This window comes from Ochotona curzoniae, unplaced genomic scaffold, assembly GCF_017591425.1.
Source record: "Ochotona curzoniae isolate NIBS_2020 unplaced genomic scaffold, NIBS_Ocur_1.0 contig_3819, whole genome shotgun sequence".
In the NCBI taxonomy this organism is placed as follows: domain Eukaryota; kingdom Metazoa; phylum Chordata; class Mammalia; order Lagomorpha; family Ochotonidae; genus Ochotona; species Ochotona curzoniae.
The window spans coordinates 48,874,366-48,899,889 of NW_024466004.1; the positions used below are offsets into that span (position 1 = coordinate 48,874,366).

General features: G+C 38.7%; 2 protein-coding genes across 12 annotated transcripts in view; both read right to left on the minus strand.

The window, feature by feature from the left end:
* COQ3 (coenzyme Q3, methyltransferase) overlaps nucleotides 1-3,167 on the minus strand; it is a 37,115-nt gene extending 33,948 nt beyond the window's left edge. The window contains exon 1 of the mRNA XM_040983806.1: nucleotides 1,602-3,167. Within this exon, the coding sequence (XP_040839740.1) occupies nucleotides 1,602-1,689 (88 nt within the window). The 5' untranslated portion in view covers nucleotides 1,690-3,167. The remainder of the gene's footprint in view (nucleotides 1-1,601) is intronic.
* Nucleotides 3,168-6,625: 3,458 nt separating this feature from the next.
* Nucleotides 6,626-25,524, minus strand: part of PNISR (PNN interacting serine and arginine rich protein) — a 28,488-nt gene continuing 9,589 nt past the window's right edge. For 3 of the 11 annotated variants that reach the window (XM_040983812.1, XM_040983810.1, XM_040983811.1), the window contains 11 exons: nucleotides 24,933-25,051; nucleotides 22,128-22,316; nucleotides 20,516-20,739; nucleotides 18,930-19,101; nucleotides 17,672-17,862; nucleotides 14,883-15,020; nucleotides 12,709-12,808; nucleotides 11,942-11,995; nucleotides 10,586-10,756; nucleotides 7,200-8,283; nucleotides 6,626-6,964 (listed from right to left, as the gene is read on the minus strand). In XM_040983812.1, coding sequence (XP_040839746.1) covers nucleotides 6,934-6,964; nucleotides 7,200-8,283; nucleotides 10,586-10,756; nucleotides 11,942-11,995; nucleotides 12,709-12,808; nucleotides 14,883-15,020; nucleotides 17,672-17,862; nucleotides 18,930-19,101; nucleotides 20,516-20,739; nucleotides 22,128-22,316; nucleotides 24,933-25,020 — 2,442 coding nt within the window. In that variant the 5' untranslated portion in view covers nucleotides 25,021-25,051 and the 3' untranslated portion in view covers nucleotides 6,626-6,933. Of the gene's footprint in view, nucleotides 8,284-10,585; nucleotides 12,427-12,708; nucleotides 12,809-14,882; nucleotides 15,021-17,671; nucleotides 17,863-18,929; nucleotides 19,102-20,515; nucleotides 20,740-21,696; nucleotides 21,879-22,127; nucleotides 22,317-24,932; nucleotides 25,052-25,524 lie in introns of those variants that run through there. The other 8 variants (XM_040983816.1, XM_040983815.1, XM_040983808.1 and 5 more) reach the window with 7 other exon arrangements.

Here is a 25,524-nt window from a genome sequence, read left to right on the forward strand (position 1 = left end):
TTGAGCAACTTCCACTGTCCTCAGGACAAGGTCAGCTTCAGGAACTGCACATGGCCATTCACCAGCTTCTCACCGTGTACCTTCCATTCACACAGTTTACTTACTTTAAAATTTTTATCTTTATTGGAAAAGCAGATTCCCAGAGGAGAGACAGAAAGATCTTCCATCTAGCTAGTTCACTCCCCAAACGGCCTCAACAAACAGAGCTGAGCCAGTCTAAAACCTGGAATCAGGAGCTTCGTCCCTGTCTCCCAGGTGTGTGCAGGTTCCCAAAGCCTTGAGCCCTCAAATGCTTTCCCAGGCCACAAACAGCGAGCTGGACGGGAAGTGGAGCTGCAGGGACATGAACTGGCACCATGTGTCACCCCCACACTTGGAGACAGAGGACTGGTTAATTAGGCCATCTCACCTTGCCTCTCTCTCACCCCACCCAATTATGTATTGAGGAACAATCCAATTTTCCCAACAAACTTCAGTAGAGTCCTAAGGTGTCCTTTGGCCTCTTCAACTGCTTCTAAAATCAGCCAACTAGACAGTTGTCTAAATATCTCAAACAGGAAGTTACATGCTATAAACTTTGGAAAGAGCTCATGCTGAATCTTTTCTAAAAACATATAATTTAAGTTTTTTTTAAACAAAACTACATAAAGGATGGTAGAAAATCAGCTGCTCTTCCATAGGCAATCACTGCTAAAGCTTTAATCTGCCTATAGATGCACAAGTGTATTTCAAGGTCATTCATTGTATACACTGATTTGTAACTTGCTTTATTAAGACGCCCTAACCATTTTGCAATAATATAAATAAATTTATCTTTTATTGACTTTTTTTCACAAATGCCAACTGGGCTGTTACACTGCTGTGCTTCGCATGTGACATTCCTGACCTCGACTCTGTCCTGATATTACTAATACTGTATGTTAAAAGTGTTTTGTGCTAAGGATGAACTTAGCTTCCTAGTTAACACTGCCCGTTAAGACTGTCATCCACAAACAGTAAGTGGAGATAGTCATTTCCATCATTTACACAGTCTATTGGATTTACCTATTAATCAAAAAAGTAGTATACGAGTAGGCCTTTAAAAACCCCAGAGTGTTAAGAGGCAAGTTGGGACGCTAACATCCTATAACGAGGTGCCTGAGTTCCATGCTCAGCTCCGAGTCCAGCTCGTCAAGCAGCTGGGGATGACTCGAGGGGTTGGGTCCCTGCCCACCTAAGACAGGGCCTGACTTCCTGGCTCCCAGCCGGCCAGCAGGTGGGAAGTGAAACCACGGATTTCCCTTAAGTTCTTCTGAAAAGTCAAGGCACGTGCGAACCAATCGCAACTACTGCGCGGTGGAAAAAGCCAGGAGACCGCGGGCGTTTCTTCTCTCCCGCCCCGACCTTGCGACCAAAGCACACTCCAGACGGCTGTCCGGCTCTCGGGGAGGGGGATCCTCTAAATGACACAGAGGTGGCTGCACGGACGCCTTCTTCCCGGCCAGGACCACTGATCCCCAGCGTTTCCCGGGCGCCCCGAAGAGCAGGAGGCTGACCTCCACCTGAGGGGCCCGCCGCGCCTGCGCAGAGCCGCGCACCGAGCGAAGCCGGCGCACACTCACCCGTCCGGGAGAAGCCGTGCCGGAACTCGGACCGAGCGGCTCCTAAAAGACGAACCCCGGAGGCGCGCAGCTTGCCGACTCCCAGCATCGCGACGACGGAAGCCACCTCCTTTCCGGTTCCTCCCGCAAAAAAATCCCCAACAGTAAAGTTCCGGGACCTACGAACACCCTCTAGGGCCAACTTTCAGGACTGCATTAAGTCCTACCACACATTAGGCTATCGTAAAATAACCACGTTCACCGTGTAGCACATTGTGTAGGCAACTAAACTATAAATGATTCTGGAATGTTGTTACAATCTTCCTATATAACTACCTCCAACTTCATGGTAGAAGTAGACATCCAGCCACTACTCTGTGCTCTGGTATTTTCATACAGCTGGATTTCAAGATACTTCCCCAAGGACATTTATATTCCTGCAAGAACAGTGGTTCTAATGCTCAGACTCACAGAAGTGTGTTACGGAAAATACTCTTAACGGTAGAGCTATTTCCCCTTTCGAGGTATTCAAGTATGACAGAGGGCCAGAAATCCAAATTTAAAATTTATTTCTTGCAAGTTATCTGCTAACATAACATCCTGGATAGGAGACTGACTATACTGCAGGAGACCGATAACAGTCCAGGAAAACTTCATTTACAGATGGAGTACTGATCCGTAAGCTTTCATCCAGATATACAAAATCCATCTCCTTGAGTAAAAACAATGATTAAAGGCAAAACAAAACAAAACCCCTCATTCTTCATTATCAGCAGGTAGGATCAAATACTTAGCATTGTTTGAATTGGTTGGCTTTACTACTCAGCAATAGTCCTTCACTTAGGGCTCCTTAGCTACACAGTGACCTCCTAAGAATGGATGCAGACAAGTAGCTGCTGCGCCCTCTTCAGAACTCCTTAGATACGTGAGCATCTCCAAATCAAAGCAGAAAGTTCTGCGCAAAAGCAAATCCACCATGTTGTATTTGCTGCAGTGACAGATCCAGGGAATAAAGTGTTACGGATTATTAAATAGCCCTTAGCTTTATTTAAATGCACTGTACTTTGTTCAATATGCTGCACCTTTCTGGTCTGTTCAGCTTTCCTGCTATGTTATCAGTTCAACCACAAAAGCCCAGAGGTATGCCTTACATAGGAAGCAAAAAGCCTTTAAATCCTCACAACCAGTTTGGCCTATGAATGTACAATTAATTTATAATACTTTCCTCTACTAAAATCAACAAAAATCTTTTCCAACAATCCTCACACCTAACAGTCACAGTAGTGCTGACTGGAATGCAGTCACTTCCCACACTACTATGGCTTAGTAGTCTACTTATTTTTCTCTAAAACTGGCACATATTTAACTGTTTTATATATAGTATTTATCTAAGAGTAAAGTACTCCCAGCTGAATTTCATACACTTAAAGTACAACTCAGTTTTTCATTTATTCAAAAATTCACTTATAGACCAATGCAGTGGCTCAACTGGATTGGGCTCTGCCTGTAACGGGAGCATCCCCTAGGCACAGATTCATGTCCTGGCTGCTCTGCTGCCATGCTAAGTGCCTGAGAAAGCAGCAGAGGATGGCTGAAATCTCTAGGCCCTGCACCCATGTGAGTGATCTGGAGGAAGCTCCCAGGCTCCTGGTTTCAGATTGGCTCAGCTCCAGCTGTTGTAGGCATTTGGGCAGTGAACCAGTGGATGGAAGATCTCATCTCTCCTCTCCCTGGAAAACTGCCTTTCATATGAAAACAAATCTTCAAAAAAGAAAAAAGCCACAAAACTGGTCACTTAAAATAATTCTGGGGTCCAGCAAGGTAGCTTCACAGTTAAAGTCCTTGCACACACCATGATCCCATACGGGTGCCGGGTCTAATCCCAGCAACCCCACTTCCCATCTAGCTCCCTGCCTGTAGCCTGGGAAAGCAGTCAAGGATGGCCCCAAGCCTTGGGATCCTGCACCGCGTGTGAGACCCGAAGAGGCTCTTTGCTCTTGGCTTTGGATAGGCGCAGCTCTGGCCGTTGCAGCCACATGGGCAGTGAATCAACAGACAGATCTTCCTGTCTCTCCTCCTCTCTGTATATCTGACTTTCCAATAAAAAATAAAATAATCCTATCAACCAACATTTATATAATGTGACAGATATAGCTAATTTTTTGTGTTTACATGAAAATTTTATGGGTGATATCTGATAACATTTAGGGTACTTGAGAAAGTTCACAGGAAATGGAATTTCACAAGTTTATTTTGTTATAAAAAATGAAATCCATGCATATGTATAATTTGTATGTGACTAATAAAAATTATTTTCTTCCTTAAACTATGGACATTACAACCAAATTCTACTTGAAACTGAACCGCTTAAGGGCTGGGAGTACCCAATATCTAACAAATGATCTGTAACTGTTTCACACAGTTGAAGAAAATAAAGTCCATAGTGATTTAGCAATTTGACTAAGGAGCAGCAGAATTAGGTCAATCCAAAGTCTCTAATATTTCAATTAAACTGTAGTACATTTTACAAACTTCAATAAACGAAAGTGTCTTTTCATTTATATTGTTATGTACGAGAAGAAAAATTCAATTTAAATATAGCAGCCTACCAGAAGCCAGTATTATAGGAACTTTGGATCTATTAGAACTCCTATGTAAAAAAAAAAAAAATAACATCTCAGGGTTAATGTAAGGGCTCAGTAGCTAAATCCTTGCCTTGCATGTGCCAGGATACCACGCAGCACCTATTCATGTCCCAGCTGCTCCATTTCCCATCTAGGCTCCCTGCTTGTGGCCTGGGAAAGCAGTCCAGGCCAGCCCAAAGCCTTAGGAACCTACACCCACATAGAAGACCTCGAAGAAGCTCCTGGCTTCAGATTGGCTCGGCTCTGCCTGTTGGAACCACTTGAGGAGTGAACCAGTGGATGTAAAATCTTTCCCTCCTTCTTCCCTTCTCTGTAAATCTGCCTTTCCAATAAAAATAAAATGCATCTTAAAAAAAAAAAAGTTAAAAAAAATCTCATCTAGCATTACATTCCATGTATTCCTTTGAAAAAACAAAATGGCACAAAAATAAATTCTGTTTGGGAAGTTTACCTCTGTTGTATTACAACCATAGAAACAGATGCTAAAAAGACATTTTGCAATGGTAGAAAACATATACACTAATGATACTCCACACCAATTTTTATTTATACTTTGGGGCCTGAAACAGATAATAACCTCTTCCAAATCACATTTATTATCTTAATGGTGTGGTTTACCCTCCCCCCAACAAACCAAGTATCATTAATACACTAAAAATACTTCAAAAGGTAATCTGTTTGAAAAGACAATTTTCAATAACCAATCCATACCGATTGTCTCAAAAAATGGAATCTATTAATTTTCTGATGTCATCTTCAAAAAAATTTCATACCAAACTACACATATGATTAACCTATGTGTATGGTTTAGAATTCACATCCCAAGTTACTGGATGTTTTTTATAAGGTCTTAACACTCAGGGTAACCAGTTACATTTCAAAGAAATAATGAAATCTACAGTTTCTATAAAAACCTGAAAAATCCAAATATCTAATTATAACACTACTAATCACAAAAATCAAGTTTTTTTCTTTTTTTTTTTTTTAACCAACAGATTCAACTGACAAAAAGCTTGAAAATCATAGCAGAGCATTTCAAACTATCAACCACTGCTTCTGGCTCTAGTTCATATTTTGCCCCAAAATGTGCATATCCACCCAGCAGAATTTTGCTGGGTTTTATTTTAAAAATAGTGTTTCACTTGAAGATGAACCTAAAAACCATTTAAAGATACGAAAACATTATATAATTTATGTATTACAGATTTATCAGTTCGTTCTGCAATTAACTTAAACGTACTAGCTCACCTTCTTAAAAAATATTTACACTTTCCTTGGTCTTCAGATATCATTGATGTCTAAATTATATTTAATTTCAAAAGTATTTTAAAATTACTCTGTAAAATGTCATTTTTATAACTACCGGAACTAAATGCACTGTAAAGAGTCATTTTCATAAACATGCATTTACTACGTCGATTTATTTCCTTTAGATAAATGCGTAAGTGCTTAAAATTATTTAAGAACCTATATGGAGGCACAACAGCACACTATACAAATTCGTCCCTATCTTCATTTAAGATAACACTGATGTTGGCAGAACTCAGACATTATTTTTTAAATGAACTATGGCTGATAAAAAGGCATACTTAAAACTTCCTCTGTGCCCTGCACAAACTCTTATTTTAGATTAAATTTGAGAGCATTTGAAGAGATTCAGTCACTTTGTAAGTGCATAATCTTGGAAAAATGGAAGCTGTAAACAGTTGTGCATTTAAAATACCTCGAGAACCCCATTCTTCATGTGAGCTACGACTGTGATAAACCATTAGACTCATGACTAATCATAATTTTAAGAAACTGACAATATTAGATCGCTTTAATGTTGTGAAATTGACATGATCCTGTATAATACCACCTTCTTCTACTGAGGTCATATTACAATTAAAAAAATATAAATATATTTAATGAGTCCTACTTCTGTAATACCCACGTATTTAAATAGGCTTCTAAAACAGAAGTGATTGACTGTAGAATATAGTTCCAAACTTGACTATTAGTGTCCAACACAATTATTTGTCAAAAATAATTATTTGGTGCACTGGTTTGACTGATTCCAGCAATTTCATTTTACAAGAGTGAGCCGTATTTTTTATACATACATATATATATATATATTATTTGAAAAATCCCCCAAATAGTAACTTTAGAAAGCTGTCAAATGCTTCCAGATGAAAAGTAAAGGTCTATATCTGGCTTTCTCCCTCCACACTTTTAAAGTTGGAATTTGACAAAAAGCCATGGGTACAATTTACAAACTGACAGACTATTGAATTAAAACCATTTTGGGGCCATGGGGATATGGAAGGAGGTTCCTTTAAAACCTGTTATACAAAAATTCCAGCTGCCTTTCTTAGAAAAGTACATTCTTTATAAAGTCATAAAATTAAGGTACAAGAGTTTAACAAAAATGAACTAAAGAGCTTTATTGACATCACAGTACATTCAAGAATAATTTTAAGAACATTACAGCTGAAAGAGAATGGCATATTTATAGTCTTATTATGTACTATTTTTGAAAAAAAAATACAAAGAAATACTATTACGTAACTTGGAGCAGCATTTGAAAAAAGTACACCTATTTACAGATTAAAAAAAAAAATTCTGGTTTCACCTACACAGCCACAATGTGCCTCTATAATGAGACAAGCCCTTAAAACTCATGGAATTTTTAAAACAACATCATGGCAATCTTGCCACATCATTCCTCAGCGGTTACGGCGGGGAGGCGTGGTTGATCTGAAAAAGAATAGGGAAAAAACAGATTTAAAAATAAAAATGTATTTTAAACTAAAAAACTGTAACTTTTAATACATAATATCATATAGGATTTCTAATATTTAAGACTATGATCATTTATCAAGTACCAAACTGAGTTATTAAAGAGAGAGAGAGAAAGGACACTTTCAACTTTGAATAAATTGTCAAAAAAAATTTTTTTTAATCAGACAAAATACTTTAAAAAGTATACTACCTTGATCGGGACTTAGACTTGTGTTTGCGGCTTGCCTTCTTACCAGACCTTTGAGATTTCTCCATGGATCGCGAGCGACTATGCTTAGGCTTCTTCGCCTTCTTTTCTTTGCTACTTCCTGGAGATTCAGAACTGCTCCTTCCACTAGAGTCAGAGCCTGAGTGTTTCTTACGATCTTTGGTATTACTTTTCTTACTGTCCTGTCTAGAATCATGTCTTATGATTTTAACAGATATGGAGCCACTTCTGGAGAATGTTCTTTCACTTTCTCGTTTCCTTTTTAACCTATCATCCTGACTACTAAACTTAAAATCTTTTTCCTCCCTTTTTTGTTTCTCTTTTCTTTTATCCTGCTCACGCTCCCTTTCTTTGTCTTTCTTTTTTCTATCTTTATCTATACTTCGACTCCTCTCTTTTTTCCTCTCCTGTTCTTTAACCTCACCTTTATGCTTATGACTGCTTCCACTAAGATTTCCACGATGGTCATCAATTTTACGCCTATCTCGACTCCTACTGCGACTGGAACGATTGGTTCGCCTATCCCTGGAACGGCTTCTACTTCTACGTCTCTCTCGGGAAGGGCTCCGATTTCGCCGTCTTTCTCTTTCCATGCTATTTCTATTAGATCTCCTCCTATCTCTAATCTTTACCCTAGCCCTATTGCTCTCTATTTTAATTCTGTGAGAATAGCTTCTACTTCGGCTACGTCTAGCTTTAACTGTTGGAGATCTACTCCTACTATGTCTCTTCTTCCTCTTAGGAGAAGAAGACCTAGAAGAAGTACGACTACTACCTGAGCTAGAACTATACGAAGAGCTAGACACACTGCTACTTGTACTACTAGTCCTGCTATTGCTGCTTGAACTACCACTGCTAGAACTTCCTGACCCACTTCTTCCCTGCTTTTCTTTTTCTTTATGCTCTTTTTTTGGTTCTAAAAGTGATGTCTCATTTGCAGTTCTTTTCTTTTCATTAACCACATCACCATCTGCTTCTCTTCCTTCTAGCAGTGATAAACTATTTTGCTCTTTATGGATAAATTCATTCATCTCTTTTGTAACCCTTTCTGTTTGTTGTTTTTCTTCTGAAAAAAAAAAAAAGACAAAAATGTAAGAAAAGTCTAATATAAAATGAAAAATTAAACAACCCTGAAATTTTAAGATACTAGACTTGAAAAGAATTAGAGTAAAAACCACATAATTCAAACTTTTCCAGAAACTATATCAGAAAAGTAAGCAGAAAGAGGTAAAATTAATTTTAATCTTTTTAATATCAAAAAAATTAGCATTTAACACATTATCAATTTTTAAAGAATCCAGAAATATTCTAACTTTTTGCATGACAATATTTTCTTAAATCTAGTGGTTATTACATATTAGGTCATTCATATTTGAAGGGTTTGAAGGGTTTAATATCTGTAGCAAGTGAGCTACCCTTCTTGGTGTAGCAATGAACAGCAAAATGTAGAGGGGAAAACAATGCAAGTTAGAAAGATTTCCCTTTTGTTCAATTAAAGCAACTTAAAAACAAATGACTTATAAGAGAATTTTAGCTCCTCCTGAGCTGTTTTTTAAATTACCAAAATAAGATTGTTCCAAAAATGCAATTCTAAATATTCTCTTTCGTTACACCTAGTACTATTCTATAAAGACCTAACAATTATATTCAGGCAGGTGTTGAGCCTAGTCATCATACTTGGAATGTCTGGCTCTACCTCTGGGCTGCAAACCTCAGGAGGCAGTGGTGATGGCTTCCGGTAATTGGGCTCTGCCACCCATCTGGACTGGATACAAAGACCCCAGCCTCAGCCTGGTCAGTACTGGCTATCATGGACATCTGGACAATGAACCAGCAGGTAGGAGCACTTCCCTCTATCAATTAACTAGACAGTTAAACATCTTTCTGGTTCTATCTAATATCCATACATAGCCTCACTACAAATTTCAATGGTCTTACAAACTAAAATATTGTGGCTAGGGTTTTTTTTTTTAAGATTTATTTTTATTGGAAAGTCAGATCCACAGAGGAAAGACAGAAGGCTCCTCCATCTGCTGATTCACTCCCCAAGTGGCCGCAATGGCCAGAGCTGAGCTGATCCGAAGCCAGCAGCCAGGAACCTCTTTCAAATCTCCCATGTGGGTGCAGGGGCCCAGGGCTTTGGACCATCCTCCACCTCTTTCCCAGGCCACAAGCAGGGAGCTAGATGGGAAGTAGAGCTGCCGGGACACAAGCCAGCACCCATATGGGATCAAAATGTATGCAAGGCAAGGACTTGAGCCATTAGGCTACAGCACTGGGCCCCCTAATTAGTTTTACAAATACATTTCTTATATCTTCAAAGCCATAATTTTCATTTTAAGATTTTTAATAGGGCCCAGCTCGGTAGTCTAGCAGCTAAAGTCCTTACCTTGCAAGTGCCATGATCCCATAACAGGTGCTGGTTCCAATCCCAGCTGCCCCGCTTCCCATCCAACTTCCTGCTTGTGGCCTCGGAAAGCAGTTGAGGATGACCCTAAGCCTTAAGGACCCTGCACACACCTGAGAGACCAGGAAGAGATTCCTGGCTTTGGATTGGTGCAGCTCAGGCCATTGCGACCACACTGGGAGAAAATCACCAGATGCAACACCTTCCTCTCTGTCTTTCCTCCTATGTATATCTGAGTTTCCAATTTAAAAAAATGAAGAAGAATTTTACACTAGGACCAGGGCAATGGTGTGGCATGGCAAGTTAAAACACATCCCATAGTGTCAGGATCCCATATGGTTACCAGTTCAAGTCCTATTTGCTCCACTTTTAATCCAGTTCTTTGCAAAAGCATCTTAGAAAGCAACAGAAGATGGCCGAAGTGCTTGGGCCCCATGTGAGAGACCCTGATGCCGTTCTAGGCTCCTGACCTTGCCTGCTTCAACCCCAGCTGCTGAGGGCATTTTGGGAATGAACCAGTGGATGGAAGGTAGATACCTCTCACTCACTCACTCTCTTTTCGCTCCTCTATCTCACCTTTCAAATAAATAAATCTTTTTAAAAAGAAATAAATTTAGAAAGACATAATAATACTCCAAATAGTTGGCTTATCACTACTGTAATAAACAACTCCTAAAATAAGCCAAAAATTGTAACAATAGTTTTAGCTAGGAAAGCAACAGGAGACGGGCCAAATGGGCCCTGGCCACAACGTGGGAGGTCTAGATAAGGCTCTTGGCCCCTGACTTCAGCCTGGCCCAATCTCAGTTCTTGTGGCCCACTGAAGAACGAACCCAAGGAGATCTGCTTGTCTGTCCTCTGTAGCTTTGCATTTCGAGTATCTAAATAAATCCTTACAAACACACAAAGAAACACTTTTTTTAACATATGAAACATGACAAAAACAAGCTTCAATATATACCTTCCATTTGTTTGTCATGTAATAGCTGTTGTTCTTTTTCTTTTCTCCAAAAAGCTTCCTGTTTTTGCCGGATTCGGTGCCGTAACTCCTCGTCGTCAGTATCAGATGACTCAGAGCCTCTGTCACTCCTCTCCTCTTCACTGTCTCCTGATCCATAGCCACCCAGTCCACCTGTGTGCATAAAGCTCAGTCTATCATATGAAAAAATTATAATCTCCATTCAAAAAATTTTAAGGCCCGAGAAGAAAAAATTCATTTCTTTTTCCATTGCCTTTTCCTGGAAGAAGTTTTGCTTATTCGGGGTGGGGAGAAGTATAAATTTTAAAAATCAAGGAGGTCACTGAAGCCTCAGGCAGTGGCTACTCTGCATTTTGATCTTTCTGGAATATTTTATACATTGCTCATCATAAATGAATCATGATAATGACTCTGCTTTGCCATCCATGCTAAGAACAAAACCATTTATTTAACAAGGCAGTAACAATGCCTCACTAAAGTTTAATTCAACCACATTTACAAAATTTATGATGATGACTCTTGAAAATATTTCTGAACTTCTCTCTCATTGTTCAAAGTGTAAGAACCCCAGGTAGTACACTATTTTTTCTCTTTAAAACAAGAAAATCATAATACTGTAACCCTTCCTACCAGAAATGGTATTCAAACTACTCCCCACCCTGAAGCAATCTAAATAGCAACCATAACAAAACTGCATGGGCAAGTGATTCAACCCATCTTCTTAATCCTCACTAAACTAAGTTGAAGGGGAGATGTGGAAAAGGCAAATTTAAACTTTTAGAGCCTTGGTAATATACATGCAAGTAGCAAATTACGAATATATCTCTACTGTTAAAACCTGACTTGCTGCAACACAATCTCCGTAACAGCTGTTCAAAGCATTAATGAACAGATTTTTCCCTAAGGCATGTACGCATCAATTCTGAAAGTGAATTTAGATATTATCTGGGCTAAATCTGAGCTATTAAGGCACATATCATATATACATATATATACACACATCTATATATAGATATGGCATATATCTATAGATAGATATATATATATATAACATATAATTTAATATCTACAAAATGCATGCATTGGAGCAACTGATGAGGAAATCCACATTACAATTTGCCCCAATAACTATGAATTAGCTATCACATTTAAATATTCCCAATGGTGAATGTCTTAGTTAAAAAAAAAAAAATTTTTTTAATAGACTGCTGTTATAACCCTGAGACCTAGATTTATAAACTGAGTAAAAATAGTACAGTTTTAAAACACAACATGGAGAGAGACAATGTAAGTGTGACTTTCCCTTTAGGCCCTCTCATAAATAATGAGAACACTTACCGAGTCCAGTGAGGGAAGCCAGTGCACTGGACTGTGCCAGCTGTTTTGCAGGAGCTTTGTATCACATCAACAACAGGAACAACATGTTAACACAAATAGCCACGATTTCATAGTCCTGAGTCTATGGTATTGTTAAATCTACTACTAGTGCTGCTTTTTGGGGAGAAAAGAAACATTAAAAGCATAGCATTCACTTCAAACCAGTAGCACGTCTGGCTTTGAAATCTAATTCTGATGTGACTTGAAAATGGTTTAAAACGATAAAAAATGTTGACCACTATATCTGTATTCATGTTTCTGAAATACGGCATGTAATTTTTGTTTTCCATATATTTTTAAAGTGTTACTAAAAATATGGGGGAGAAAACAATCACTTGTTTGTGAAAGAATTATAACTGATACACTGAAAATTCTGAAGGTTTGTAATTCAAAATTCACTAGTCAGAAAAAGTTATATCAGAAGTCATACACCAATACCATGGTATCTATAAAAAAAAAAGTGAAAAAAAAACATTAGGAATTTTTCACAATACATTTTATAAACAACAGCATGTAGCTAATTTGTGTTGAGGTGGGTCAGACAAATCAAAAGCATTCGTATAATTTTAATATGCTATCTACAAATCTAACCTTTCCCAGAGTTAGAACATGCAAGAGGAGAATATTCAAATCTCTGATAATAATCCAACAAGGACCACAAAAGGAGTCCGAAATAGTCACCAAAATTAAAACCCCAGAAAATAAAACCAAGAACATCCACAATATACCTTTCGTTGCTTTTCGGTGTGCATCTTTGGCTATGTAATAAATTTCTTCATCTGTGACATCCAATAGAATTTCAGTCAATAGCATTTTTGTCAACAACATCTAAGGAAGAATATTTTATATAGTTTCTCAGAAAACCTAAATGTAAATCCATTTTATAACAATTTTGAATCAGATCAGCCACTGAAATATTTTGAAAACTGTTCCAAAATATTAAAAGTTTGAGAAAATTCCAGGATCATATAGATCAAAGAAAGCCTGTGTTATAAATTCATCTATAAAGACAATGAATTCTTACTAAGGCAAAAAAAAGACCTCATAAGGAGTATCTATCCGTTCACTAAATAATACTGGTAAACAGTATAATACTAGCTTCCTAAGCCAATTTTTCAAGATTAGGTTGAGAAATCTCTGGTGAAAAATAAGTTACATAAAGATGTTATTCTACCAAATGAAATTCTTTTATTCTTGAGTACTGCAATATGCAAATAAACTATAACAGAACTGATTCAAGAGTCAACAACATGAACTGGCAAGTTCAACAGAGCTAAAGCAAGTGCTGGATTCTAGTTCTGGCTGGGCTACCAACAATTTCCTGAAATGTAGATTGTTCTTTGTTAGTCTCTGAAACTCTGCGCTCCACATTGTTCATCTATTAAAATAAAAATAAAATGACTTGGAGCTGGTGCTATAGCATAACTGGTTAAGCCTCCACCAGTGATGCCTGCAACCCAAATGATCTCAGGTTCAAATCCAAGGACAGCCACTCTACTTCCAATCCAGCTGCCTGCCAGCAGCTGGAAAAGCAGCAGGACACGCCCAAGCAACTGGCCCCCTGTGACCATGTACCAGACTCAGAAGCAGCTCTGGGTTCTTGGCTTCAGCCTGGCACAGCCCCAGCCAGTGCAACCATTTGAGAAGTGAACCACAGATGGAAGATTGCTCCTTCTGTCTGTCCTTCTAACTATGCCATTCAAATCAATAAGTTGCTTAAAAAGCAAGCAATAAAGAGTAAAGTGACTCGGTATTTTCCAAATATACTCCAAAAACCATAGGTCTTTCACATAAGAAACACAGCACATTAAGAATCCTAATCTTGGGCCCAGCGTGGTACCCTAGCGGCTAAAGTCCGAGCCCTGCAAGTGCCAGGATCGCACGTGGGCACCGATTCATATCCTTGTGGCCACACTTCCCATCCAGCTCCCTGCTTGTGGCCTGGGAAAGCAATCAAGGACGGCCCAAAGCCTCGGGATCCTGCACCCACATGGGAGAATGAGAAGAAGATCCTGGCTCCTGGCTTCAGATCCATGCAGCTCTGGGTGGTGCAGTCACTTGGGGAGTGAATTAACAGACGGAAGATCTTCCTCTCTGTCCCTGCTCCTTTCTGTACATCTGACTTTCTAATAAAAATAAATACACCTTAAAAAAAAAAATCCTACTCTCACAAAATGACAATACACATTACAGAAGATAGAGGCAATCAGAATTCTTACAATGAAGAAATAAAACGTATGTCTCATTCCCATGCTTCCTGAACAAATTTATATGAGCTCTTCAGTCTTGTCTCAGTGTTTCTATTTAAGAAAACATTATGTTTTTAACAAATATTCTCTTTGATCTCATGGTAGAAGACTTTCTATTGCAACACTAGTAATAGGAAACAGGCTTGATGGATGTTCTTAGGCTGTGATTTTATATATTTTTTTTCATTTATTTATTATACATGAAAGTCAGAGTCAGAGAGAGAGAGGGTGAGATAGGAATCTTCCATCCACTGGTTTACTCCCCAAGTGGCTGCAACAACTGGAGCTGAGCCCATATGAAGCCAAGAGCCAGGAACTTTCTCCAGGTCTGCTACATCATTGCAGGGGATTAAGAACTTAAGTCATCCCGCACTGCTTTCCCAGACCAGAAGCAGGGAGCCAAGACATGGACCAGAACTCATATGGGATCGTGGTGCTGCAGGCAGTGGGTTAGCCCACTAAACCACAGCACTGGCCCCCCTGGGATTTTGGATTTTAAGTATTATCTGGATTTTGTAGACATTATTTGCCTAATATAACAATCTATGAAGAAATATTTTCTAACCATTCTAGTTCTCAGCTTAAATGTTTAGGTCAGTCACAATTACAAATAAAGTAAACCCTTATATACAGTAAGGAACTTAACATTCTACCATTTGATATTCCTTCTCTTCTTCAGTCATCTCTGGCTCACTTTGCTCTTCCTGAGGGACTGGAGATGGACTTCTTGTGGCTTTTCCACTGCTGGCAGCCTCAAGGTTTTCAGTGTCTTCATCTTCATCATCACTATCCTATGAAAACAAAAAAGTACGGTAGCCCAAATTCACACTTACAAAGCAAAAATCTTTACCTTACATATCAAAAATTAAAACTCCAAGTTAAGAAATGATTAAAACACAAGTATAAGAGTAAAGTTGCTCTATAATTTACAGTGTGGTGGCCTAAATCATTATTACCTAGAAAGAAATTTAGGAATGTAAGAAGGTTTATGAAAGAATTATTTCAGCACCTGCCGCCTCTGTATTCCCATCCACAGGGAGTGGGGGATTGTGCCAGACCAGAAACCAGGCACAGCCCTGGTTACAGCCTGCAGCCCTTGCCAGACCCTGCGCACCGGAGTGGGCAATGAGATCACCGTGCTCCCTGCTAGGTGACCTGCCCACAGTTTTTATTCTCACACTCCCCTAGCTTTTCTCCTGCCCAGTCCAGGGCTGAGGCTCAGCAGGTTGGCACAAGCTCCCTGCCTTTCCTCCTGGGCTGTAGCCTGTGTGTCTTTTGCTAAATATTCCCCTTTTATATCAGTAAAAAATAAAAAAAAATTTCAATTATTTTAATTCTTTTTTTGAAAGTCAGAATTAGAGAAAAAGGAAAAGACAGAGGCAGGGACAGAGACAAGTGATAGAGAACAGGGAGATCTATCTTCCATGGCCAAAACAACCAAAGCTGGGTTAGCCCGGAGACAGGAGCCAGGAGCTTCTTCAAGGTCTTCCTCATTGACACCAGAGGTCAGGCACTAGGGTCATCTGCTGCTGCTTTCTCCAGGCCATTAGCAAGTAGCTGGATCAAAAATGGAGCAGTCAGGATACAAACTAATGCCCACATGAGATCCTCCAGTTGCACGTAGAAGATTTACGCATTATACCACAAGGTAGGCCCCCAAGAATTATTTCAATTCTTAAATTTTCTTTCTCCCTAATTTGTTTGAAAACAACCAGAAAAGTATGTCCAGAGATAGATTTAGTAAATACCCATTGGAAAATGACAGTTCTAAAACAAATGGCTTGTGGAACTTTGGATAAATGGCATATGTATTATGCAGCCTTTTGCAGCCACATATTACCTAAAATTCTGTGAGTTAAATTGAGAAACTTTTACTGAGTTCCAAGATTTCAACTGACCACATAACTTAGTGAAACTTATTTTTGTTTAGTCATATAATGAACTACATAAAAAAAAGTTTTGCTCTACTTTAGACTGAGTAAATGCCAGCAATTTGTCTCAATCTTCAGTTTTATGCTTCTGTATCCACAGCACACGCTAAGCACCTTCCTTAGTCAGATGCTTCTAGTGATTCTGGATGTTCCTATTAAGTCAAAGACAAGATGACCACTTCAATTCTACCCTGTAAAGTCAACCTGGACTAGAGCAAGCAGACAGAACAGAAACCCAAAGGAATTTCAGGACAATCTCCAAACAGTTTTTAGACTGTGTAGTGGTGGTGGGGTAATAAATAGTGTATAAAACCTGAAAATACACAATTTAATCTTAACATTTAAAAACCAAAACTGGTGGGCCTGGCACAATAGTCTAACGGCTAAAGTCTTAGCCTTGCACGCATTGAGATCCCATAAGGGTACTGGTTCTAATCCCGGTGGCCCCTCTTCCCATTCAGCTCCCTGAATGTGGCCTGGGAAAGCAGTCACGGACAACCCAAAGCCATGGGACCCTGAACTGCATGGGAGACCCAGAAGAGGCTCCTAAGTAAATCTTTTTTAAAAAAATCAAAACTGATAAATAATATTTTCAATCATTTATTTCTGTAATATCCAAAAAAAAAGCATAGCTACGACATAGCTTGTTTAGAAAAAGTAATTTACTCTAATTACAGAATTTAAAACTAAGTTCTAGCTGAAATGTAGCTAGCTTCCTCTCCCTGAAATTTACTTCTGACTCAGAAAACGTCCCTGGGAGAAGGACTGATTTCCTGAGTTTCTTACTGATCAGCTCCAATGTCAAATCAGCTAGAATCATATTACTGCTGAATAAAAGAATACTAAGTCAGGCATCTGTCAAAGCAGTTATGGTGTCATTAGGCCTTGTTCCGTATCAAAATGCCTAGTTCAAGTCCCAGCTCAGCCTTCAGCTCCTACTAATGTAAATGCTGGAAGATAACAAGTGATAGGTACCTCAACAGTCCCTGCCACCTAATGGGAGACCTGCACTGAGCTCCACGATTCTGGCTGCAGCCTGGGCCAAAGGCAGAGATCATGAACATCTTGAGAATGAATCATCAGATGGAAGATAACCATCAAAATTACTGTTAAGTTTAATTACATTACAGCATAATCCCTAGGGGCACACCCACTGGGACTCCTGCATCCATTAGCAGAGTACCTGGCTTTGAATATCAGTTCCATATATGATTAGCCCTTGCTGGTAACGTACATCCTAGGGAGGCAGCAAGCAATGGATTAAGTTGTTGAGTTCCCGCCACCAATATGGGAGATCCAGCTCCCAGCTGCTGGAGGCATTTGGAGAGTAAACCAGCAGATGAAACTTCTCTCAAATAAAAACACACACATCAAACCATAAACCTCCTGGAACAGTAACTAAAAGTAATCTCAGGAACAATTCTTTTCTATAGGCTACAAATTTATTTTAATGATTTCTTTAGACAGACAAAACCCTCACACGGAGTCTCATGTTAGCAGATTATACTTACAAATTTACTTCTCTGCGGTAAACGAGGCCCATCTCCTCCTTCAGCATCTTCTGTGGTCTTCTTTTCTTTTTTGGACAACTGTGAACGTTGCTGTTCCATTCTTTCTTTTTCTAACTTCTTCTGCTTTTCACGTTCCATTTTTTCAAGACCTTCACGAATCCAAGCTGGAAGAGTCCTGCGTTTTACTGCATCTGAAAAAGCATTTCCAAGTCAGTTAAATGCTATGAGTAAATTTCTAAAGTGCATCAAATATCACACTTTTTTTCAAAACCAAACCTTTTTTAACAGTAATAAGAAACATGTCTTATGCTTAGATTTTTTTCAGGGCAGAATTAAATTAAAATATCATCTTGATACTGGCAATATAATACAGTGGGTTAAGCAGCAATTTATGACTCTGGCATCCATATGAGTACTGGTTCAAATCCTGGCTGCTCCACTTCTGACCCATCTCTCTGCTATCATGCCTGGGAAAGCAGCAGCAGATGGCCCAAGTAGTTGGGCCACATCCATTCACATGGTGACCTGGATGGAGTTTTAGGCTCCTGGCTTTAGCCTTGCTTAGCCACAACCATTTAGGAAATCAAACAACTAACAGATGGAAGATCTCTTCTCTGTGTAAGTTTGCCTTCCAAACAAATAAACACCTCTTTTTGCAAACAAACAACAAACAAAAACCCTCCTTAATCCTTATAAAAGCCTTAAGAGATCACCACCGTTAGATTTCATTTGAGGGTGAGCAATCAGGCTCTAGCGGATTAAGCCATGTGCCAGTCTGCAGAGATGTAGGTTAACTCAGAACCAACTTCTTATGCATTCTTCCTAAAATATAAAATAAGAGCAGAGTCTAAAGGATAAGCTATTTTCAAACTAACATTTCAGCTGAACAAGTATTACCAGTTAAAAAAGAAAATGTACATCCAGAAAATGTAAAAAGGGAAACACTTAAATGTTCTGGTCTACTAATGTGGGATGGTCTGGGACCATCCAAATATAAAGGGACACAGTTATATGGGAGACCAGGATGAAGTTGTTGGCTCCTGGTGACGGCCTGGTTCAACTCTAGCTATTGCAGTCATTTGGAGAGTAAATTAACAAATGAAAGCAATCTCTCACACTCTGCCTTTTCAAATATACAAATATTGAAAAAGAACAGCATTCTTTAATCAATCTTAACATATGAGAAAAATTTAAGAAAACACATGCTTTTAAAAAAAAAAAGGCAAGCCAAATATGATTCACTAAGGTAAATAGCTACCAATTTGCGGAGGCTCCTGTTTCACAGGGAGTGTAATAGGCGAACGCTGCCGATCCCTGAACGATGATGGCCTTTCTCTTCGATTCTGAGGAGGTGCAGGAGGTCCTGGAGGTCCTGGTTGCCAATAAGGAGGATGAAATCCACCTTGCGGTGGACCAAAAGCAGCCCCATGCTGAAAGAGTATTGCAGTTTATTTTTCTTCACATTAATACAATGTACTCTCTGGGACACACACGTGTTATGAACTGGGACAGTAGAAATCCATGTGTGCAGCAAATCCAAGCATTCCATGCTCTAGCATCCACCGATAACTGCTGTAGCCCCAAGAGCCTACACAGAGAGTTCTGATTTCTAAAAAGCCAGTTGATATGCTATTTTCAAGAAGTATAGAAAAGGATCTATATATATGCACACACATGTGTTTTATGTACATATATGAGCCTTTTCATTCTGAATCCAGACAACGAATAAGTAACAGATTTTCTCTAATTAGAAAACTTCTGTCAATTTCATTTATTTCTAGTGAACTTGTTTCTATAATCTTGTAAGACAAATTTATTTACAAGCAAAGACAAAAGATACTGATATATTTTTCAGAATATTTTAAGGTGTCAAAGGGACCCACCAGTGATAGTGGGATAAGCAGAAACTCCCTGATGCTGTATTTCTTCAAAACAAAAGAAAAACTGTCTCTTGTATTTCACATATGAGTATACAACAAGCATCTGACTATGTTTCAATTAAAGGAATGCTGTCTTAAGGTGAATACTGTGTGTTTATTAGCAAAAGACATAACATGCACTCCAGAATTTTTACAAAAGTATGCATTTTTTCAAGGTTTTGAATTATGATAACTCAGTTTATAAAGTAACAATTGAAACCAGTTATTTTAAAAAGGCTGGTTGCAATTGTGGATTATGTTTAAATAATTCACTATAATTTAATTATAGATTCTAGCCAAGTTGGTAATGAAGAAAAAGCCTGTTACACAGGCCACTATTCCCATAGAGTTCTATGTCCCTAGGAATGAACTGGACCCTACAAAGGAAATTCTGTACAACCTATTAACATGTCATGTCAGAATGCAAAAACAAAAACTACTAGAGAACTAGTCACAATTCTACATAGAAGGAACTGTAACTAGTAAGATGATACATGTTCATGTGTTTTATTCATGGCTTAATAACGATAAAATAATATATTCAACTACTGTTTTTCTAAACTTTACTTAACATTTAAATATGCCATTCTGGAATTATAAATTAGAAAACAAATTCACTAAAATAAATAACTACCAATTTGTGGAGGCTCCCATTTCACAGGAACTGTAATAGGTGAATGCTATACTTAAACATTTTTATTTTACCCAAATTTTTCCCTAATGACCTCTTAGCAAATCAAAATCTAATAATAATCCCTTAGCAATCTAATGATTTCTAATACTCAGAAATTTCTAAAACATAGCATGTGCTTATCTGTACAAATCTAATAAGTGAAACACATATCTTAGGAATTCTTGATGAGACACTTCCAAAGAATGGGTTACGTGCACATCTACAATATTAAAACAACAAAATATCTTTCACCTGATAGTCAAACTGGTTCACTGGCCCCACTGCAAAATTATCGGGTGGTCCACCAAAGTTGTGATTGTTCTGGTTAAATATATGCCTGTTGTCAGGGGCAAATTCCCCACTGTCCTGACTGTTGCTGTCTTCAGAAGGAGGAACAATGTCCATTGGGCCTGGTGTTGGTGGCATCCATGGCTGATCTGGAGGGGGGTGTGGGGGCTGCTGGTGCATTCCCCATTCTATTTAGGGTTTAGGCATAAAAACATTCAACAGGGCGTTATAACAAAATCAATACAAATTTTTAACATCTCAAGAAAACTAGATTTTTTTTAAAATAACCAAATATAGAAAACACATGACTTCTTGGTCAAACTCCTTCTGCATATCTTAAAATTAAGCAATGAACTAAATCATCTTATAAATAACTTAAATGCACTACATCAGCACTAATTCATTCCTCAAACAAATGGAGACCAAAAGCCCAAAATTACTTTTAATGAATGTTAACAAAATCAAAAGCAATTGTTTCAATAGATTTTCTATTTCTGTTCAGTAACACACCATAAAAATAATACCTTGAGATTTTATATAATTTCTCTCTTCTATGAACACATTTATCCTCACAACATCCCTGTGAGGTAGGGGTAAAAAAAATCAGGCACTATTGTTGCCAATTTCAGGAGGGAAAATAGAAGTACACAGAAATAAAGTATTTGCTAGGGTCACAAAAGAATCCAGTATAGTAAAACAGGAGGCTGGGTGGAGGTGGGAGAGCATGATTCATTTATACACTAGAATTGGGGAATCGAAACATTTTCAAACAGGAATAAATCCGGCACTGAAAAAAAGCTAATAATAAATCACCTCACAAAATCAAATACACACGATTTGCTATCCTTTCAAAAGTGATGTTAGGGGATTAGCTTAGTTTTTCATTCTTACATAGTATGAAAACCAGTAATATTCACAGGGAAAAGATATGACTATACCATCAACACAGCCAAATGAACTTACTCTATAAATAACTTGAGATTACTTAAAAATTAACAACACAAGTCATGGAAAAGTTAGCATCAAAGATTCTAAATCATACTATGAAGTAAAAATCAAGCAAACAGAAAAACAAAACAGACAAAAACTTAAATATTTTCACTATCTGAAAAAAGGGAAGAAAAAGGTGGGGAGATGATAGGGGCAGAGTATATCTGACAGATTTATTTGTCACATAGTGACACAATTTTCCTTAATTAGAGACTAGCCATGTTTTTACTCTGCCACTGCTGCTTCTGAAAAGGCCAGAGGTTGCAACAGAGAGGCAAAGAATGCTCTCTTCCCTAGATGCCAAGTGGTTTCCAGAGTGTTCCCAGCCCCTGTCAGCCTAGGAATGAAGAACCAAGAGAAGAATCAAACCGAGTGCCACAATGCTAGCCAACTGAGTACAGAATAATTTTAACCATAAAACGTTAAGGTTAAATCAAATTGAATTCTACCTATTCTTCAAGGAGCAGTAAATTCAAGAAGTCATAAAAATTAACCAAATTCAAATAATTCGAATAATCCTCATTTTATTTTAAAGACAGTCCTTCAACTTGGAAAACAAAACAAACAAACAAACAAAAAAACAAACCTGGTTGCCACATCCTGTTAAAGTTTGAATCCCCTTGAAAATTTCCATGATTGTTAGGACCAGATTCCATTGTAGACATGTCTTGTCCATTTGGCATCATTCCTGGTGGTTGCTCTACCATGCTTTGCTGTCCCGAAGCTTCTCTTTGAGCAATCCAAGCTTGAGCCAATGCAGCCCAGTCAATCTGACCTAACACAAATCAACATGACATTTAGCTTCAAAATGTAGGGGCTAAATAATGTCTCTAGTCAAAACAAGCTTGTAAGCTATTTTTTTTTTTACAGTTATTTTAACTATTACAGAATGTTAATGCTGAAAGGATGCTTAGAAAATAACCCAGGAGCCACTGCTGTGGAATAGTATGTTAAGCCTCTGCCTGTGACGCCAGTATCCCACAGAGACACCAGTTCGAGAACCAGCTTCCCTTACATCTCCCTACTTATGTGTCTGGGAAAACAGTGGAAGGAAGACAGCCCAAGTGCTTGGGCCCCTGCACACACATGGACTCCTGGCTTCAGCTGGGCCCAGCCCTGGCTGTTGCAACTGCTAAACCAGCTGATCATCTGTCTTCCTTCACTCTGTAACTCTACCCTTCAAATAAATTAATTTTAAAGATCTTAAAAAAGAACCCAAATTCAGGCTAGAATATAAACTACTTCAGATTTTCAGCCAAGGTCCTCATAAAAGCACTCTTAACCCATTTCTTTCTTTTAAAATCTACTTTTTTATTTAAAAATCAGAGGAAGGAGTAGGAGAGGTAAGATAGATCTTCCAGCCGCTGGTTCACTCCCCAAAAGATTGCAATGGCTAAAGCCGGGCCAGGCTGAAGCTGGCAGTAAGGAGCTTGGGTCACCTTCCACTGTCCAAGCATTATGACGCAGCTGTCAAGCCGTTGCCTGTGACATTAGCACCCTATATGGGCTCCAGTTTCTGCCCTGGCTACTCCACTTTTGATTCCAGCTCTCTGCTAATAGCTTCGCAAAAGATGGCCCAAATGTTTTGGCTCCTGCCACAAATGTGGGATACCAGGAAGGAGCTCCTGGCTCTTGGCTTCTGCCTGACCTAGAGCTGGTCACTGTGGTCATCTAGGAAGTAAAGTAGGTAATAAAAGGTGTCTTTCTGTAACTCTTACTTTCTAAATAAAAAAATAAATCTTGTGAAAAGACAATCATTTCTAGCATCTGCATTTCCTATTTATATCTATTTTAAGTCTATTTTGAGCCTACAGGCCTTAGAGGAATATAGCTAATTATCCTTGCTCCTCCACATGCTAGCCCTAACTTGAACTCCCTGTCATCTCTAGCCTGGTTATGTCTCCTAGACATTCTTTATTCAAAATATACTGTCTGGGCCCAGAGCAGTAGCCTAGTTACTAATGTCCTAGCTGTGCACATGCCAGGATCCCATACGGACACCAGCTTGTGCCCCTGCTGCTCCACTTCCTATCCAGTGCTCTACTTGTGGCCTGGGAAAGCAGCTGAGGACGGCCCAAAGCCTTGGGCCCCTGCACCCAAGTCGGAGACCTGTAAAAAGTTCCTGGCTCCTGACTTCAGATCAGCTCAGCTCCAGCCATGGTGGTCACTTGGGGAGTGAACCAGTAGATCGAAGATCCTTCTCTCTGTAAATTTGACTTTCCAACAAAATAAATCTTCAAACAAACAAACAACAACAAGCAACAACAAGAACAAAAAACACAGCTGCAGGGACAGGGGTTAAGTGTGTGAAACCTGGCTTTGGTTACTGACTCACTCAGGATGCTGGCAGGTATCAGCAATGGCTTAGGTAACTGAGTTCCTGCCACACAAGAGAGACCTGAATTACCTCAGCTTTCAAGTTCACTGCTTCAGTAACTACTGGGAAATACTTCTGAGAAATAAAGCAACAGATGGGAGTTCTTTGCTTATCTGGATTTTTTTCCCTCAAACAAGTACTTTAAAAAAACTGTAAGAATGGCATAAAATTTATGAAGTTAAGCAATGTGTATCTAAGACTTCTCCAATGTGCAACTAGCTTTTTCCTAAGAAAATCAGTGATCCTAGAGTAGGCACAGTGGTGCAGCAAGCTAATCCTTCCGTACCAGCATTCCACACAGGCACCAGTTCGTGTCCTGGCAGCTCCACTTCCCACCCAGTTCACTGTGTATGGCCTGGGAAAGCAGAAGAGGATGGCTTGCTCCTGGCCTTGGGACCTGACAGCCACAAGGCAGATCCAGAAGAAGCTCCTGGCTTCAGACTGGCCCAACTCTGGCCACTGTGACCATCTGGGGAGTGATGCAGAAGATGGAAAATCTCTTTCCTTCTCCCTAACTCTGAATTTCAAGTTAAAAAAAAAAAAAAACAGTCTTTAAAAGAACAAAGAAAATAATGGATACATATTTTAATTTTTTACTTTTATTTATTTGAAGAGCAGAGAAACAAACAAAAAGAAAGAGTTCCGATCTGCTGTCTTATCTGCCAAAGCTCAGAGGGTCCAAACTGGGTCCAACCAGACTCAGGAAGCTAAGAACTCAATTCAGATCTCCCAGGTGCACAGCAAGGACTCAACTGCCTGAGTCATTACCTGAGTATGCCTTAGCAGGAAGGTGTTGGGAGCAGTGCCAAGACTGTAATCCACTTACTCCAAACTGCTAGGATAAACATATGCCTCAGGTGTAAATGATTAACTGAATATGAGCATTTATGATAAAAAATTGTATTCTGACCATAAAGTGACCCAATCCTAATCTCATCTCCCTTAACTTTATATCTCATACCCATCCCCATACATACAACCCTCCTCCAGGCAAAATTCAATGTTTATCCTTACTTGGATCCTGCTGGTGCTGAAATGACTGCATCCATTGCTGCTGATTCAAGGGCCACTGTTGCCAAGGCTGTCCTCCTTGATCCCACATCTTTTCTCCTAAAATATACTTGATTCTTTATCTTCAATAAAATAAAAATAGTTTTAAAAATTAGAGAGTTCCTTAATTTTAAAACTTCACAGATCAGAAGTTTTATGATATGCTTATGTGACAACAGCTATCTTCAGTAAAATAAAAAGTTTAAAAACTAAATTAGAGAGTTCTTTAATTTTAATAATAAACATTAGAAATTTTATGGTGTGCTTACGTGACAACAGCTCTACAATTCAACAGGCTCTGAGAAGCAACTGAAATTTTTAGGTTAGCAAGTAAAATTTAAAATCTTTATGTTAATGTTGGCATCAGAGTTTGGCAGGAAGTATACAGCTGTAATCATTTTATCTTAAAAAATGGCAAAAATGAACAAAAACAACCACCTAATGTTCCTAATATAAACCTTTGGAAAATGAATTATTTTAAGAACAAGGCAATTTAATCTCCTAGTCAAAACTGCTCTAAGAGGGTAAACAGATAGCACTAAAGTGACAAAAAATT